Consider the following 18,873-nt stretch of genomic DNA (forward strand, 5'->3'; position numbering starts at 1 on the left):
AGGCTGGGATCTATGACCGAGAAGAAGACACATCCCTTCCTTCCTTACTCACTCATCACCTGCTTGAATGCCCTTTTAGCTGATAACCCGGCATTGCCCGGGTAATTTATTTATTTCAATCCTGTATTAGACAGGACGAGCAACTTCACCCTGAGCCCTGATGTCGGTGAGAATTAAATTAGTTAAAAATGTTTTCCCTGTGCCCCCAGAAGTGTCAAGTAAACCGATACCACCTTATTGTTGCTAGCTGACCTATGATTATTTGGTATGCTTTTTGTCTGATCTTGATTTAGAAGTGGCTTCTTACCATGGCAACTCCACTGTGCTGTACAGTAGGAGCCATTTTAAGGCAGTCCAGTAGAAGCCATTTTAAGGCACAACAGGCTCTATCTTAACAGAACACACACACCCAAGAGGTGTTGGGGTGTCTTAGCCCCACAGTATTTCTTTCCAGAGAGTAAGTCATCTGTGTACCAAGTTTGGTTGAAATTGCTCGAGGCGTTCCAGAGTTATGCTGGAACATACACACACACAGCCATTTATATATATATAATAGATTTCCCAGAAATGCATGTTTCATGAGGCCTAGAAACGTGTTCATGTTTTTCTAACTGAAGGCGGGAGGAACGCTGGAAGGAATTTAAGCGTTTCCCTTCCCCTTTAAAGAAAATCAGATAAAACCCAGATTTAAAGAATAGAAATAGAGGCGTCAACAGGGTTGAGATAAGACTCGTGGGTACTTGTGCCTGGAGCAAGCTGAAGATATAGGAGTTAGTAGAATTTCTATTAGCTAAAAAAATTCAGGTCACCTCCAGTTTCACAAGCGAAGGTATAAATAGTCAACACCTTGTACCCATAATGGATTAGATGTGAATCAGCTCTCTTTAATGACATAATCTAAATAATATTTACCTACAGCCATGGGGTGCTATTCCTCTTTTTGTCGTTTCTGTTGATCAAACACCTGGCTCATTAAAAGATATATATATACACACACACACACACACACACACACACACACACACACACACATATCACCATGACTTTTAATCAGCATTTCCTCTGGCATTGCAGAGTTTCACATTTTGGAAACACAAATAAATGATTCATGCTTAAACCACCTTTTTTAAAAAAAAACACTCATATGATCTTAAAGCATATGCTGTGTTTTGAAATCATTCCTGTTGAATTTAGGGACTTTTTTAAAGTCACATCTGAGCCTTGGATAAGAACAACTAGCTTCAGAGCATGTGCAGAGAACAGTTCTGGAATCTCTCAATCGATGCAGGCCGTGGTTTGATGGATTGGGAAACGCTGAAGCGTGGGGAATAATTACTCTCAGAAAAAGATTCTTGGCCAGGGATCCACAGATGCACAAATTCTACATTTTGTTAAGCATAAAGTTGTTAGAAGAGCTTACAACTTTAAGTTGTTAGAAGAGCTTACAATCGGCTTACAACCGTTTGTTTCGCAACCATTCGAAGTTATAAGAGCGCTGAAAACAGTGACTTACAACCATTTTTCACACTTATGACCGTTGCAGCATCCCCAAGGTCACGCGCTTGGCAACTGACTTCTGACAAACAAAGTCAACGGGGAAGCCAGATTCACTTAACAACCGTGTGACTGGCTAACTTAACAACTGCAGTGATTCACTTAACAACGGTGGCAAAAAAAGGTCATAAAATGGGTCACCTAACAACTGTATTGCTTAGGAACAGCAGTTTTGGGCTCAATGGTGGCCGTAAGTCGAGGACTAGCTGTAGTTCCAAGCTAGAAAAAGAACTGCCTGGCCTCGTTTTAATCTCAAGGCACTCCTCTGCTGAAGGATAACTTCTTGAGGACTAGAACGTTGGCATTTCTACCAAGTCAACAAAACTTCAAAAGTTGCTTTCACATCTGACTTACCTACAGTAGTAGCCAAAATTGTGGAAACCTTTTGGGAAAGGTATATTTTTTAAACACCACTTTCTTTTGGAGTAGTGCCCTAAAATTATATATCAATGGAAAGAGTATTTAATCAAGAATGTAATGCCGTAACTTTTATGAAGGATTTGCTATTAGAATAGCAGTTACAATATAAGGAAGAAAAGTGAAACACGTAGAAAAAATGAGATATTCAAAAATTATCACCACGTCAGTTAATACTTAGTTGGGTAACCTTTAGCATGAATGACGGCCTTACAACGTCTTCCCATGGAGGGAACCAAACCTTTGAGTGCTGCAGCTGTTATAATATGAAACCAAGATTGAATGATGGCTTCTATTAACTGGGTTTTATTGCTGGGTCGTTTCTGATTAACAAGTTTCTTTAGTCGAAAAATCCATAGATTTTCAATGGGGTGAAGGTTTGGGCTATTCCCAGGCCATTCCAGCAGTGGAATGGGATTATCTTGAAACTCCAAAAAAAAAAAAGTGGTGTTATTAGCCATCAAATCTCAAAAATACAACTTTTCCAAAAGGTTTCCACAATTTCAGCTGCTACTATAGTGCCTGACAGAGATTTCTTTTGTTAGAATAGGCCCCAAATTTGAAATTTTCCAAAATGAAAAAAACGGGGTAATATTCTAAAGGGCTGCATTTTTTTTAAAAAAAAACCTGACCATCTGGAACCCTGGCGAGAAAAAAAATCTTCCCGATCTTGTTTATTTTAGAGATATATACACACACTTGGCTTTTGAGCAGCTCCTAGTAATGGCTCATGAACGCCTTTCTCTCGTGTGTACCTTTTCCTAAGCCATTAACCTTCGCATCCGTCTCTAAAAGGAGCAAAAGTCGCCTTGCCTATCTTCACGATCTCGCAGAAATCCCTCCGGATGAAACTTGCTGCCCGATGAATCAAAATGAGAAACTTAACCTATGCGGGTTACCACCGTGTAATAATACTCAACGGACTCCCATTTAGGACTTAACAGCCAGACAAAAGCTTAGCCAGCAAGGCTTGGGAACTGGGATAGAATCAGGACGCTTCGATCAGAAATTCAACAGAAATGCGAAGAGGTTATTGTTTTATTTCTTTTTTAATTTGCATTGACGCAGTTCTAGGGCATTGCACGCCGGGACAACGGGGCACAAGGACAGTTTCCCCCCCCCCCCATTGTGCCCTCACTCTGCTAAACAAACTCATTCCCACAACACTGTCAAACTATCTAATATGGCTGTGTATTGCCATTATTTTCCCCACCTTTTCCTGTTACCTATTACGGTTTACATTGTTTATTTAGTATCCTAGTATGACTTATGTCGATTGCCTATTTAGTATCCTATGACTATCACTAAGTGGTGTATCTTATGATTTATGATGAACGTATTTTTACGCTGACTACGATCATGATTTATCACTCGTTGCTTGTATGCACACTGAGAGCTTATGCACTGGAGACAAATTCGTTGTGTGTCCAATCACACTTGGCCAATAAAGAATTTTATTCCTATTCCTATTCCTATTCCTATTCCTATTCCTATTCCTATTCCTATTCTATTCTATTCTATTCTATTCTATTCTACTCTACTCTACTCTATTCTATTCTATTCTATTCTATTCTATTCTATTCTATTCTATTCTACTCTACTCTACTCTACTCTACTCTACTCTTATTTCTATTTCTATTATTTTATTTTATTCTATTCTATTTCTATTCTATTCTATTCTATTTCTATTATTCTATTCTATTCTATTCTATTCTATTCTATTCTATTCTATTCTATTCTATTCTATTCTATTCTATTCCTATTCTATTCTATTCTATTCATTTCCATTTCCATTTCCAATTATTCTATTCTACTCTGCTCTGCTCTGCTCTGCTCTGCTCTGCTCTACTCTACTCTACTCTGCTCTATTCTATTCTTATTTCTATTTCTATTATTTTATTCTATTCTATTCTATTCTATTCTATTCTATTCTATTCTATTCTATTCTATTCTATTCTATTCTATTCCATTCCATTCCATTCCATTCCATTCTATTAATTCCAATTCCATTCCATTCCATTCTATTATATTCCATTCCATTCCATTCCATTCTATTATATTCCATTCCATTCCATTCCATTCCATTCTATCCTATCCTGCCTTTATTATTTTTACAAATAACCCAAGACGGCAAACATGTCCAACACAACTTCCTCCTCCTATTTTCCACACAACAACAACAACATTGTGAGGTGGGCTGGGCTGAGAGAGAGAAGGGGGTGTGTGTGACTGGCCCAAAGCCACTCAACCGGCTTTCATGGCTAAGGTCGGACTTGAACTCGTGATCTCCCACTTTCTAACTTGGTTTCTTAATCACTAGGCCAAATTGGGTTTATGCAGAATTTGACTTACATTTTTTTTTCCAGCTCTGCAGAATTTGGGTTTCAGGCTTGAATTGCAGGAAGGACCAATTTTAGCTGCCCCGCCCTCCAAAAAATCAAGCACAGGTATAGATACTTACATTAAAAAAAATTAGAGGAAGAAGGAGTATTATGTATGTTTGCTTCTTACTTACAAAGTAATAAAGGTGGGATAAAAGATAATAAATGAAGGCAGAGAGCTCGGAATGACCTCAGCACGCCTTTTTTCCACGTTTAATAGGGGCTTCTTACATATTTTACATTTCTTTTTCTCTGTTTTAAGATCCTGAAGATGGAGATAACGCAAACAGGAATGCCAATCATCTCTCTTTAGACCTACAATGAGATTTATGGAAATCTGCACTTCTATACCATTCCTTGCTGCAGATCCTTTGTTCCCACCCACCCCCTGAGAAGCTGCTTAAACGCGCCAGCAACCTGACTGGGTAAGGTAAAGGTAAAAAGGTTTCCCTCGCACATATGTGCTAGTCGTTCCCGACTCTAGGGGGCGGTGCTCGTCTCCGTTTCAAAGCCGAAGAGCCAGCGCTGTCCGAAGACGTCTCCGTGGTCATGTGGCCGGCATGACTCAACGCCACAAAGGCGCACGGAACGCTGCTCCCTTCCCACCAAAGGGGGTCCCTATTTTTTTTTTACTTGCATTTTTTTTACCTGCTTTCGAACTGCTAGGTTGGCAGAAGCCGGGACAGGTCACGGGAGCTCACCCCGTTACGCGGCGCCAGGGATTCGAACCGCCGAACTGCCGACTTTTCGATTGACAAGCTTAGCCACTGAGCCACCGCGTCCCAACCTGACTGAGTAGGCCACAAAGAAACGTCATTCTGCCCAGATCTGGCACGCGCCTGCCAGCCAAGCCTCGGTTTCCCCATTTCCTTCCTTTTGAAAGACTCTTGAGCAGCCAAACAGGTTCGGGGGAATTATTGAAACCTAGGAAAACAGTTTATTACCATGTGTTTTTCCATTGCGTTTCAGCGAGCTCACACCCACACTCGGATCTGTGCCTGCTCCCTTGAAAAGCGCAAACAGATATAAAACAACAGAGTTGTGGGGCTGGGAAGTCTTAAAATAACAGCCACATACTTTCTGAAACACACAAGCACTAGGCCTCTCTCTTTTTTTTTTTCCCCTTTTCAAAAAAAGAGAGCCAGGAACAAAAGGTGTAGTTTTAAGGGAAATGAAAGAGCAATTCTCTTTTGCAATTGGCCTTGTTTATAGCTTGGTGTGTTGCGTGAAAGAACGTAGGTATGTTTTTAACCTATCGAAGAGAAGGATTGGGGCAGGGGGGCACCAGGATAGCTGTCCTCCCAATGTTTGAGGGGCTGTCACGGAGGAGAGGATGGTGTTGACTTATTCTTCAAAGCACCTGAGAGCAGGACAAGAAGCAACTGGTAGAAGATCTTTAAGGAGAAATTTCCTGACAGAGTCATCAATCAATGGGACAGATTGCCTGTCGCAATTGTACATGCTCCATCGTTGCAGGTTTTCAAAAATAGACTGGACAACCACCTGACAGATGGTATAAAATCCCCTGCCTTGGGCTCAGAGGTGGGATTCAGCCGGTTCGGGCAAACTGGATATTAATTTTAATCTGATTCGCCGAACCGGTGGTTCCAAGGACTGGCTGACCCTACCCGCCATGCCACGTCCCTCCCAGGAGTCTCCACGCAGCCCGTTTTGGATGCCAGGGCACGCGTGGAGGCTCTGGGAGGGCGAAAAATGGGCTTACCAGAAGTCCGGAAATGGGCCTGTTTCCGGCCTCCGTAGGGCCTCAAGTGCCCGGGGGAGGCTGTTTTTGGCCTCCTGGAGGCTCAAGAAAAGCCTCTGGAGCCCGGGGAGGGCAAAAAAACGGGCCTACTGGAAGTACCGGAAGTCCAGAAATGGGCCTGTTTCCACGTTACCGCCAAGGAAACTACCCAACGATTCTGCATTCTGTAACGCTTGACTCGAGAAAGACTTTATAACTTTCCGGTCAGAGCATCTAGCCAACCGTGGTTGAGCTCCGAAAGCTAATCAAGATTGAACTTGATACTCTAGTCCAGAGGCAGAAAGCCACCGAAATCTGAAGGCGGTAGGATCCTAAATATAGCACAAGGTTCAGAAATTTAAATAAACTAGCTGGAGCCGGCCTCATGCTTTCCAAATATAAGAATTACCTACATTTCTTAAGCATTGTAGTTTCACCACACCAGATTGTAGCCCCGTCCCTCTGCCAAGATTATCCCCATTCCCTCCCAACTCCAGGGGAAGGATATTGCAAAATCTCCATTCCCACTCCACTCCAGGGAAAGGATACTGCAAAATCCCTAATCCATCCCCACTTCAGGGGAAGGATACTGCAAAATCCCCATTCCCACCCCACTCCAGGGGAAGGATACTGCAAAATCCCCATTCCCTCCCCACTCCAGGGGAAGGATACTGCAAAATCCCCATTCCCTCCCCACTCCAGGGGAAGGATACTGCAAAATCCCCATTCCCACCCCACTCCAGGGAAAGGATACTGCAAAATCCCCATTCCCTCCCCACTCCAGGGGAAGGATACTGCAAAATCCCCATTCCCTCCCCACTCCAGGGAAAGGATACTGCAAAATCCCCATTCCCTCCCCACTCCAGGGGAAGGATACTGCAAAATCTCCATTCCCGCCCCACTCTGGGACCAGCCAGAGGTGGTATTTGCCGGTTCTCCGAACTGCTCAAAATTTCCGCTACCGGTTCGCCAGAACCTGTCAGAACCTGCTGGATTTCACCCCTGATATATGCGATCGTACCAATCGTTATTGAAGAGTATATTACCTTCCATTATGGTATCGATTATATAACCATCAAAATATTTACTCATCAGTTTTTCTTTCTCGTGTAGTCCATATTTCACACAAGGTCACTCATCTAACCTCTGAATCTGTAAAGCTAACCATTTGTAGAATCGTTCCCATGTTGTAAAATATTCCGAATCTTCTTTTTCTTTGATTTTTAGAGTTAACCTATCCATTTCTGCAGAGAGAAAATGTTTTTAAAAGCCCCGTCCAGGGACAGGGATGACTGCCTTATCAGCACAGAGGGCTCGGCTTTGGCCTGGTGGTTTTCTTGGAGATGTTTCACGACCCATTTAGGTACCATCATCAGTGCTAGAAGGGAGTGGGGGTTTGGGAGGAGGAGGAGGGGGACGGTGGGGTCCCTGATGATCTCTGAGAAGGGTGGTTTTCTTATGGGTGTTTCACGACCTGTTTAGGTAACATCATCAGCGCACAGGGCATCATCAGGGACAGGGCGAGATTGACAAGAGAACTTAATGATGCCATGTTCTAATGCTTGTGTGGTTTTCATAGGTCTCTAGGGTATGTGTTAATGATATATTGCTGTCGTTTTAACTCTCCGCTGGGAGCTGCCCAGACTTGTGATGTAAGATGGGTGAGCTATGTAGATTTTTTTCAATCAATAAATAAGTATAGATAAAGACCAGCCTCTCTCGGGGAAGCCAGCTGGGGAAAGGATCCAGGGCTTGGATGGAGATGCGATGCTCATTATTGACGGTTCTGGACAGCAGGGGTGAGAGGGGGGGGGGGGAGAGAGATGGATAGAGGGATAGAAAGAAATAAGACAGGTAGGTAGGTAGGTAGGTAGGTAGATAGATAGATAGATAGATAGATAGATAGATAGATAGATAGAGGGATAGATAGATAGAGGGATAGAGGGATAGAAAGAAATAAGGCAGATAGATAGATAGATAGATAGATAGATAGATAGATAGATAGATAGAAATAGGTAGGTAGATAGATGATGAGAGAGAGAGAGAGATGGTAGATAGCTGGATAGAGGGATAGATAGAAATAAGGTAGATAGATAGATAGATAGATAGATAGATAGATAGATAGATAGAGGGATAGATAGAAATAAGACAGGTAGGTAGATGGATGATGAGAGAGAGAGAGATGGTAGATAACTGGATAGAGAAATAAGGTAGGTGGGTAGGTAGGTAGATGGATCGAGGGATAGATAGAAATAAGGTAGGTAGGTAGATGGGTAGAGGGATCGAGGGATAGATAGAAATAAGGTAGATAGATAGATAGATAGATAGATAGATAGATAGATAGATAGATAGAGGCATTGAGGGATAGATAGAAATAAGACAGGTAGGTAGATAGATGAGAGAGAGAGAGAGAGAGAGAGATGGTAGATAGCTGGATAGAGGGATAGATAGAAATATGGTAGGTAGGTAGGTGAGTAGATGGATAGAGGGATCGAGGGATAGATAGAAATAAGACAGGTAGATAATGATAGATAGATAGATAGATAGATAGATAGATAGATAGATAGATAGATAGATAGATAGATAGATTACAGAGGGATAGAGAGAAAGATACAAATAAGATAGATAGTAGGTAGATAGCCAGACAGACAGACTGATTGCCTGCCTGATTGATTGATCGATCGAGGCAATGTCGCCCAAACAAAGGAGGCATCTGATCGCACTTTTCCCAGGCATAATTGTATTAAAAAGACATCGGGGCAATAGAGGCTTAGCCAGGGCTTTGGGTGCTTGACTCCCCAACCCATCCTCCTGATCCTCCCCCCCCCAAACACCCTCCTGCTAGACCGGGCCCACCCCTCCGCCTGTCCTCCCCCCACCCACCCCCGTGTGTCCCCCATTAGCGCCCGGGGGGGCGAACAAAGCCGGCGTGGGGGGGGGGGCTGGGTGGGTGGGTGGGTGGGTGGGGGTGGGGGAAAAGCAGGGAGGGGGCGTGGCCGAGGCAGGGAGGGGGCGTGGCTCCTGGCCGAGGAATACCCTTGGCTAAGCGGGCGCCGCCTCCTCTTTTTTTGTCCGCTCGGGCTGCGTGGCTCCCCTGCGCGATCGGCGGCGCTCTGGGCTGGTGTCCGAGACAAAGGCTGCCTCGGATCGGGCCCCATGGCTTCCCCCCGCCGAGCCAGCCCGGGCTCTTCCTTCCCCTTCTTGGCAGCCGCCCTCGGGGCGCAGGTGAGTGGCTTTCAAGTCCCAGGCGCCTCTCGGAGGATGCTTCAGGTGGGAGGGAGGAAGCCGGCTTCTCACGACCCGCCAAACCCCCCGGGTCCATCCCAAGGGGCTGCGTCTCTTGGGAACCAGGAATCCGATCTGTAAAAGCAAACTTGGTTTATTAGAGTCCCGGGGAAAAAAAATGGGAGGGGAGCGGGCTTAAATCTGACATCCTTCAATGCTTTTCTTTCTTTCTTTCTTTCTTTCTTTCTTTCTTTCTTTCTTTCTTTCTTTCTTTCTTTCTTTCTTTCTTTCTTTCTTTCTTTCTTTCTTCCTTCCTTCCTTCCTTCCTTCCTATTATTCTTTCCTTCCTCCCTCCCCTTCTCTTTCTCCTTCCTTCCTTCCTTCCTTCCTATTATTCTTTCCTTCCTCCCTCCCCTTCTCTTTCTCCTTCCTTCCTTCCTTCCTTCCTTCCCAGCTTCTGATTTCCACTCCCTTTCTTCCCACCCTCATTTCCATTTCCTTCTTTCTCATTTCCATTTCCTTCTTCCCTCCCTTTCTTCCTTCCTTCCCACCTTCTCATTTCCATTTCCTCCCTTCCTCCCTTTCTTTCTCCCTCTCTCCCTTCCTTCTCACCTTTTCATTTTCATTTTCTCCCTTCCTTCCTTCCTTCCTTCCTTCCTTCCTTCCTTCCTTCCTTCTTTCTTTTCTTTTCTTTTCTTTTCTTTTCTTTTCTTTTCTTTTCTTTTCTTTTCTTTTCTTTTTCTCCATCCTGGAGACCCATTGGTTAAATCCAAACCGATATTCCATTCTGATTTTGGGAATAATTCACAGCTTGGCCAATCCACCTGCCTCCCTCCCTCCCTGTCCTGAATCGGAAATTTGTAATCGGTAAATCAGCCTGTGATTTCGTTTCATACAAAAGCTTTATTTTATTTTTTTTAAAAAAAACCCTTTAGATTTTTGCAGGTTTGACTAGCCTTGATGAAAATCCTAAAAATTTGGAAAAATTGCTGGTTTTTTTTTTTAGCCGAGCTGTGTGTGTTTTGCTGGACAATCCTAAGGCACTCCCACCCCCCCCCCACCCCCGGTTGCAATAAATGAGTTTATAGTCCAAAGTTGAATAAATACTTTCAATAGTCCGTCTCTTTAGTCTTATTTTGGTAGAGCGGTGAAGAACGTGCATTTCAGGTTGAGTGAATGACAGCAGATTTTTTTTTTCTTTGTTGTCAAGCAGATCTCCGGTTAGGGAAGAACTTCCAGTCAGAATGAGTCCAGAACAAACCTGCTTTCCAATGTTTTGTATTGAAGTCCAGCAGTGCGTATGTGTTGTGTTCACACAACTGTGTTGTGGTTTTTTTTTTTGGTTTTTTTTGGGTTTTTTTTTTGAGTTTGTCCTCAAGCCAAATGCAGCAGGGTATCTCCACCTGGGCTGCTTGAAGATTTGTGTGGGACGTCAACTACCCAGAATTCCCCAGGCATGGGGAATTCTGGGAGTTGAAGTCCACATCTCTTCAAGCAGCCAATGGGAGTTGAGGTCTGCGCATATCTTCAAGCGGTTGAAAAACATTGGGCTTTAGCATCTGCATTTGTGAAGGATGCTTGGTTGAATTTAACTTTGGCTTGTTCTTGAGGGTTTGTTTGAATTATTGGTTGAACTCAATCCCTCAATAATGGTACTATATGGTTTCCTGCCTAAGCAGGGGGTTGGACTAGAAGACCTCCAAGGTCCCTTCCAACTCTCATATTTCTATTCTATTCTATTCTATTCTATTCTATTCTATTCTATTCTATTCTATTCTATTCTATTCTATTCTATTTATTCCATTCCATTCCATTCCACTCCACTCCACTCAACTCTACTCTATTCCAAGAATAGATGCAAGTCATGAATTCTTCTATCTTCCATCCCCTCCCCTCCCCTCCCATCCCATCCCATCCTGTTCCATTCCATTCCATTCCATTCAATATGAATTGAAACTCTCCTCGGGTCACTCTGTAAATCCAGAAAGTAATTAATTCAAGAACTCAAGGCAGGAAATCTTGAATATCAGGGTATAATTTTGTGAACCGCTCAGGGAGATCTGAGTCGTGGATGATTAGTCCTGTACTGCTTGAGTCTGGTTCTCAAATCCATCAGATTAACAAAGAGTTTTTTTTTTAGCCGCTGTCTATTTTTAAGAGCCACCAAATTAGGATTCAGGATTTGCCCTCTTGTCTTCCTTTTCCTGTGCTAAATATTCTATTTTTCCATCCTCTCCACCAGGCTGTGCCTTCCTTTTGTGAGATCCTCTGCAGCGGCCACCAACAGTAAGTCAATTTTAAGTTATCATCTTTAAGAAGGTACCCAGGGAGTCCTCCACTTTCGACCACAACTGAGCCCAAAACTTCGGTTGTTAACTGAGTTTTGCTCCCATTTTAGGGCCTATCTTGCCACAGTGGTTAAGTGAATCACTTCAGTTGTTAAGTCCCCGTTGACTTGGCTTGTCAGAAGGCCACAAAAGAGGCTCACATGACACCTGCCCCCCCCAGGAGACTGCGACGGTCATAAATACGAGTTACCTGCCAAGCGTCTGAATTTTGATCATGGGGATGCTGCAACGGTCGTAAGTCTGAAAACTGGCCACAAGCCATGTTTTTCAGTGCCGTTGGAACTTTGGTCACTAAACGAATGGCTATAAGTCAAGAACTACCTGGGTATACCTTTCAAATACTTACAAGGTGGTGTTAGAATAGAATAACAGAGTCGGAAGGGACCTTGGAGGTCTTCTAGTCCAACCCCCTGCTTAGGCAGGAAACCCGACACCACTCCAGACAAAGGGTTATCCAACCTCTTCTTAAAAACTTCCAGTGTTGGAGCATTTACAACTTCTGGTGGCAAGTTGTTCCACGGATTAATTGTTCGCACTGTCAGGAAATTTCTCCTTAGTTCTAGGTTGCTTCTCTCCTTGGTTAGTTTCCACCCGTTGCTTCTTGTCCTACCCTCCTCAGGTGCTTTGGAGAATAGCTTGACTCCCTCTTCTTTGGGGCAGCCCCTGAGATATTGGAAGACTGCTATCATGTCTCCTCTAGTCCTTCTTTTCATTAAATTAGACATCCCCAGTTCCTGCAACCGCTTTTCATATCTTTTAGCCTCCAGTCCCCTAATCCTCTTTGTGGCTCTTCTCTGCACTCTTTCTAGAGTCTCCAGATCTTTTTGACATCGTGGCGACCAAAACTGGATGCAGGATTCCAAGCGTGGCCTTATTACCAAGGCCTTATAAAGTGGTCTCAACACTTCATGTGATCTTGATTCTATTCCCTCTGTTGATGCAGCCTAGAACTGTGTTGGACCTCCCTGGAGGTTTTCTACCTTCCAGTTACTCGCCTCCAAATTGAAAGTGAACAAAATCGGCCTGCCTTTTTCTTATTTGTTGTGGGTGCGCTGGATCAGGTTCTTACCTGTGTGTGTGTGAGCTGGATCAAGTGATTTGATGATTGATCAGTGACTTCCTTCCCTTGCAGATGTTCCGAACAAGGGTCCAGCTGGACAAGCTTGTGGTACGTTTGGTAAGTTGTATTTATTTATTTATTTATTTATTAATTATTAATTAATTAATTATAATTAATTATTAATTAATTATTTCTTTATTTTTTTAATTGTTCCTGAAGCGTCTTTTGTTTCAGCAACAGGTCGCCGAAATTCAAACTCAATCCTGGATGTCTCTCAGAGGGTGCTAAAATGTCTCCAGAAGGAGACTTAGCTGGCAAAATAGTCTTTTCCAGTTGGGGGGCTGCCTCTATATTTGGGGAGGGGTGGTGGTGCTTGCCACTGTTGACATTGGTTTAAAAGTGGGTCTTGGCCCATTTTACGGGCTTTCTTGCCACAGTTGTTAAGTCAATCCCTGTCCCACGGTTGTTAAGTGAATCTCGGCTTCCCTATGGACTTTGCTTCTCGGAAAGTCCCCAAAAGTGATTACGTGACCTCGGGGGCATCGCAACCGTCATAAGTACCAAGCCAAGCATCTGAATTTTTGATTGTGTGAATGTAAATGTGTATGAGACACTTTTTTTTCAGTGTCGTTACTCTGGATATTAAACAAATGGTTGTAAGTCAAGGACTACCTGCATTAGAGTAGAAAAAGGGGTATATATTTCTGTGTTTATGTTTGCGTAGAAGTATCCCTACATACACAGAGATTCAGGCAAACCTACAAATTGATTTGCAGTAGTGCACTGAGAGCGTATGCACCAAGACAAATTCCTTGTGTGTCCAATCACACTTGGCCAATAAAAAATTCTATTCTATTCTATTCTATTCTATTCTATTCTATTCTATTCTATTCTATTCTATTCTATTCTATTCTATTCTATTCCATTCCATTCCATTCCATTCCAATATTCTATTCTATTCTATTCTATTCTATTCTATTCTATTCTATTCTATTCTATTCTATTCTATTCTATTCTATTCTATTCTATTCTATTCCATTCCATTCCAATATTCTATTCTATTCTATTCTATTCTATTCTATTCTATTCTATTCTCTTCTCTTCTATTCTATTCCATTCCATTCCATTCCATTCCATTCCATTCCATTCCATTCCATTCTATTCTATTCTACTGGCCAAAATTGTGGAAACCTTTTGGGAAAAGTGTATTTTCTAAAAATTCATAACACCACTTTATTTTGGAGTAGTACCCTATAAAATTTATATATCCATGGAAAGAGTATTTAATCAAGAATGTAATGCCATAATTTTTATGAAGGATTTGCCATTAGAATAGCAGTTACAAAGGAGAAAAGTGAAACACGTAGAAAAAAAAACGAGATATACAAAAATGATCACCATAGATGAAACGAGATATACAAAAATGATCCCCATGTCAGTTAATGCTTAATTGGGTAACCTTTAGCATGAATGACGGCCTTACAACATCTTCCCATGGAGGGAACCAAGTCTTTGAGTTCTGCAGCTGTTATAATGTGGAACCAAGATTGAATGATGGCTTCTATTAACTGGGTTTTATTGCTGGGTCGCTTCTGGCTAACCAGTTTCTTTAGTCGGAAAATCCACAGATTTTCAATTGGGTGAAGATCTGGGCTATTCCCAGGCCATTCCAGCAGTGGAATAGGATGATCTTGAAACTCCAAAAAAAAAAAAAAAAAGAGTGATGTTATTAGCCATCAAACCTCAAAAAATACAACTTTTCCAAAAGGTTTCCACAATTTTGTCCACTACTCTATGGTGGAATTACAGTATAGTAATGGCTGGGAATGTTGAGATTTGTAGTACCCTCAACCTGGGCAGGAGCAGAGACTACGCTAACCCTCTCTGTTAGTCGGGACGATCCCAGAGGTGAACAATTAAAGGCAAAAAAACAAAAGCAAAAAACGATTTGGTTCTTCTAGGGCCCGTCCTCCTCCGCCTTTGTTCTTCGGATGAATTCATCGGTTCTCTTCTCAATTCTTGCCAAAATTCCTGCCTGCTGAGGGTGTGTGTGACTCAACAACACACCAAGTTTGTGGGTCAACATCCTGGGCTGTTAGAAACTTGAGAAGTTTGCCGCACCCGGAAAAAAAAAAGTGGGCGGATTTTCCTCTTTGCGGTGATTCAGATGACCGGGTTTTGTTGGTGGAAGAAGTCAAGCGCGGGGCAGGCCCTTCGACTCATTCTGACTTGGCTTTTGGGGGATGTTTGGCATATTTCAGGATGAGGTCAGGTTTCCACCTACTTCTCTCTGCTGCTTCCGGGGAATTTTGAAAGAATAAAACAACAGGAATCGTGTTTTTAAGGCGATGAAATACGACGGCTTGTTTGCATTCAGCCACTAATTTGCAGAAACCGCATAAGTGAAGCAACCAACTGGCTTCCCAGTTTCGTGTTGCTGCCATCCTGGGCGAGGAAAATCAGGTCATTCATTCAAGCTGCAATGTATATACTGCTCAAAAAAAAAATAAAGGGAACACAAGCAGATCCGAGATCTGAATGAATGAAATAGCCTTATTAAATACTTTGTTCTTTACGTACAGTAGTTTATACACCGCTCAAACAACTAAGGGGAACACAAAACTACTGTATGTAACGAACCAAGTATTTAATAAGGCTATTTCATTCATTCAGATCTCGGATGTCTTCTGCTTGTGTTCCCTTTATTTATTTATTTATTTTAATTTGATTTATATGCCGCCCTTCTCCGGAGACTCAGGGCGGCTTACAATGTGCTCAGCAATAGCCTTCATCCTTTTGTATATTTATACAAAGTCAGCTTATTGCCCCCACAAACTGGGTCCTCATTTCACCTACCTTAGAAAGGATGGAAGGCTGAGTCAACCTTGAGCCCTGGCGAGATTCGAACCTGCAGTAATTACAGGCAGCTGGTCTGCAGCTGGTTTTTGAGTAGTATATATTACTTGGCCTAAGAAACAGAAGTCAGATGATAACGTTACAAAGGGTGGTTCTTTTGTGTGAATCATTAAGGATTTGGGCAATGTTTTACCTAGAAATGTTAAATCCCTAACTTTCTGAGTGCCCGTTTTCTTTTTTTCTTTTTTTGTTCTTTTTGTCTTTTGCCGATCTGCGTTACTGCCCGATGAACAGATTGCTTAATAGTTCAAAAGTTTTATGAGAGTTCTTTTTAGGACTTAATTGGTAATTGGTGGGAGCGGGAGACGTGCGTGCACATACACATGTGCGTAAAAAATCTCTTTGCCTTCCTCCCTCTCTCCTGCTTTCTCTCCTTCCTTTTCTCTTTTATCCCTTCCTTCCCTCCCTCCTTCTTTTACCCTTTCTTTCTTCTTTCTTTCTTTCCTCCCTCCTTCCTGCTTTCCCTCTCCTTCCTTCCCTCCCTCCTTCCGTCCTTCTTTCCTTCTTTGTGTCTTTGCCTTCCTCTCTCCGGTTTTCTCTCCTTCCCTCTCTCTTTTATTCCTTCCCTCCCTCCCTTTTTTACCCTTCTTTTTTCTTTCCTACCTCCTTCCTGCTTTATCTCTCCTTCTTCGTCCCTTCCTTCCTTCTGTCTTTGCCTTCCTCCCTCTCTCCTGTTTACCTCCTTCCCTTTCTCTTTTATTCCTTCACTCCCTCCCTCTTTTACCCTTCCTTTCTTCTTTCTTTCCTCCCTCCTTCCTGCTTTCTTTCTCCTTCCTTCCTTCCTTCCTTCCTTCCTTCTCTTTCTCTCCTTCCTACCTTCCTCCCATCTTTTTTCCTTCCCTCCCTCCCTCCCTCCCCTTCTCTTTGTAATCCCATTCACTGACTTTTCCCATTTTCACCCCGCAGGCTTATCCTGCTCACCGTCTTCCTGCTCCTGATGTGCGGGATCGGAGCCAGCTGTGCCAAATTCTGCTGCCGCACCAAGCAGCCCCTGCGCCAAACCTTCCCGCCCCATGCGCACGACCTGACCGTCATCCCCATGGAGCATGACAGCACCGCCCACAGCACGGTTACCTGTAAGTCAACCCTGACAGGCTTCTCTTTTTCTGGCATTCTCTAAAAATCCGGAGTTTTAGGCATGAACATACTCCACGGTCAAATGAGCAAAATTCAGTGTTGGTATTCAGCTGGTTCGGACCTGTTCAGGCGAACTGGTAGCGGCGACAAGCCAAATCAAAGGGGAAGCCCGATTTGTTTAACGACCGGGTGGCTAACCTAACCGTTGTCATGATTCACTTAACAAAGGTGGGATGAAAGGTCATAAAACCGGTCAAAATTCAACGGACCAACTGTCTCGCTTAGCAACGAGGAAATGTTGCGTTCAGTTGTGGTCGGGAGCTGAAGACTATATTGCTTTTCTATTCTTCTCATTTTCAGCTTTCAGCAGAGTCGCTCAGAGGGAAAGAAAATGTATATTTGATTATTCATGTAATAACCGCAGCTAGAATTGTATCCGCACAAAACTAGAAAAGTGAAGAGATTCCTACAGAGAAGAATATGATAAGGAAAATATTAGAATGTGCGGAAATGAATAGATTAATGAAAGGCAATGAAAGAGAAAGAACAAACTGGTTATTATGCAACATGGGAAACATGTTATCGATGGTTAGAGGACAAATATAAACATTAGAAATAAAAGTGGACGAGTAAAATATAGAAAATAGTTAATAGAATTAATAGAGTTAAGCAAATTAAAAAGTAGACGTAAAGTATTAGATATTTAATGTATTGGTATTAAGTTAAAAATAGATTACATAATGAATATGATCGTAAATTTTAACTGTTATTGCACAAACATTGTTACCCAGACGACGCACTGTTTAATGTAAAATGGATTATTTGTACTAAAATAAAATAAAATTAGGAAAAAAAAGAGGGAATTGGACGGCCCTGTACATTTTCTTGTATTAAAAATAAAAATAAATGAATAAATAAAATACTGGAGGACAGCCTAATCTTTCTGCTTCGTTGTTTTTTACAGCATACAGCTCCCTCCAGTACCCTCCCAACGTCTCCCTCTCACTGCCTTTTGGAGACCCAGATAGGAACACGGCTTGTCCTCCAGCCTACAGCCTCTATGCCATAGAGATGCCCCCCTCCTACGATGAGGCCATCCGGATGTCCAAGCCTCACGACGAGGCTCCGTCAGCGGGCCAGAAACCGGACGGCGGTGCCTGTGAACCGGCAGCCTCGGCGAGGGAGCGGAACGAAACTCCCAGGTTGCTTGGATCATCCCAAAACTGCCCCATGGAGGCGCAAGAGAACCCGGGGGACGCGTCTACCGGTACTTCCTCCCCCGAGCAGTCATAGCGGTCTCTTCGATAGGGGAACAGGGAGAATACGGACCGAAGTCGCGGTGGAGAAGGGAAATTTGATCATCGGTGTTTGGATCCAGTGTCTCCTGCCGCTTTCTGAGTACCGTTGGACTTTTCGAGGAAGTGGAAATCAGATCCTTGCTCCCCACTCACCCCTCCGTGTCTGAAGTATCCAAGGTGAAAAATAAAGCTTTGGGGATGACAGGCCCCCCCCCTACCCTTAGAGCAAGAGTCAGCAACCTGCGGCTCTGGAGCCGCGTGTGGCTCTTTCACCCCTCTGCTGCGGCTCCCTGTCACTCAAAATAGGCCTCACAACCGCCAATGTGCGACACCCGCCGGCATGTGATTTATTGAGCTTTTCAACCCCGGGTAGGCCGACCATGGATAAATCCAAGAAAAGAAAAGTTTCAGAAGAAAACAGAACGTTTAATTCAACTACATATGCTAGTTTTGCGGCCGCTCAAGAAATAGTCAGGCACGGGAAGTGTTTTGTGGCTCCCGGTGTTTTCTTTTCTGTGGGAAACGGGTCCAAATGGCTCTTTGAGTGTTTAAGGTTGCAGACCTCTGCCTTAGAGGTTCAGCTGCTTTGAATGCATTGGATTAGCAGAAAAATGTCTGCCTGCTGGATTTAAAGGGGATTGAAGGGTCTCTCTACCCCACACCCTGCCATCGGGGGGAGCACAGTACAGATTTAATCTCTCTTTCTTCTGTGGAAGACTGGATTTTCTAGCAAATTGCTGAAAGATGGGGATTCGTTGCTATGTAACGGCCAAGCTTGAACCCAGGGCCCGTTTTTTAAAAAAATTTCCTACGTTCTTCTTTTGATAGACTTGGGCAGTATTTTCCAAGGTACCAA

At 43.2% G+C, this 18,873-nt stretch overlaps 1 protein-coding gene across 1 annotated transcript; it reads left to right on the forward strand.

Moving 5' to 3' along the window:
- Positions 1 to 9,249: 9,249 nt before the first annotated feature.
- Positions 9,250 to 18,012, forward strand: TMEM52 (transmembrane protein 52). Its single transcript, XM_070956218.1, has 5 exons — positions 9,250 to 9,318; positions 11,561 to 11,604; positions 12,799 to 12,843; positions 16,549 to 16,718; positions 17,684 to 18,012. The coding sequence occupies exons 1-5, from the start codon at positions 9,250 to 9,252 to the stop codon at positions 18,010 to 18,012; spliced, it is 657 nt and encodes a 218-aa protein (XP_070812319.1).
- The last annotated feature ends 861 nt before the right edge of the window (positions 18,013 to 18,873 follow it).

Source organism: Pituophis catenifer, unplaced genomic scaffold (assembly GCF_029215685.1).
Source record: "Pituophis catenifer annectens isolate HBS135680 unplaced genomic scaffold, rPitCat1.0.hap2 SCAF_18, whole genome shotgun sequence".
NCBI lineage: Eukaryota > Metazoa > Chordata > Lepidosauria > Squamata > Colubridae > Pituophis > Pituophis catenifer.

Bases quoted from the DNA above. Each gene is read 5' to 3' on its own strand.
- TMEM52 (XM_070956218.1), top strand. From the start codon at position 9,250: ATGGCTTCCCCCCGCCGAGCCAGCCCGGGCTCTTCCTTCCCCTTCTTG. The intron at 11,605-12,798 runs GTAAGTCAATTT...CTTCCCTTGCAG, and splicing joins CTCTGCAGCGGCCACCAACA to ATGTTCCGAACAAGGGTCCA. The intron at 12,844-16,548 runs GTAAGTTGTATT...TTCACCCCGCAG, and splicing joins ACAAGCTTGTGGTACGTTTG to GCTTATCCTGCTCACCGTCT.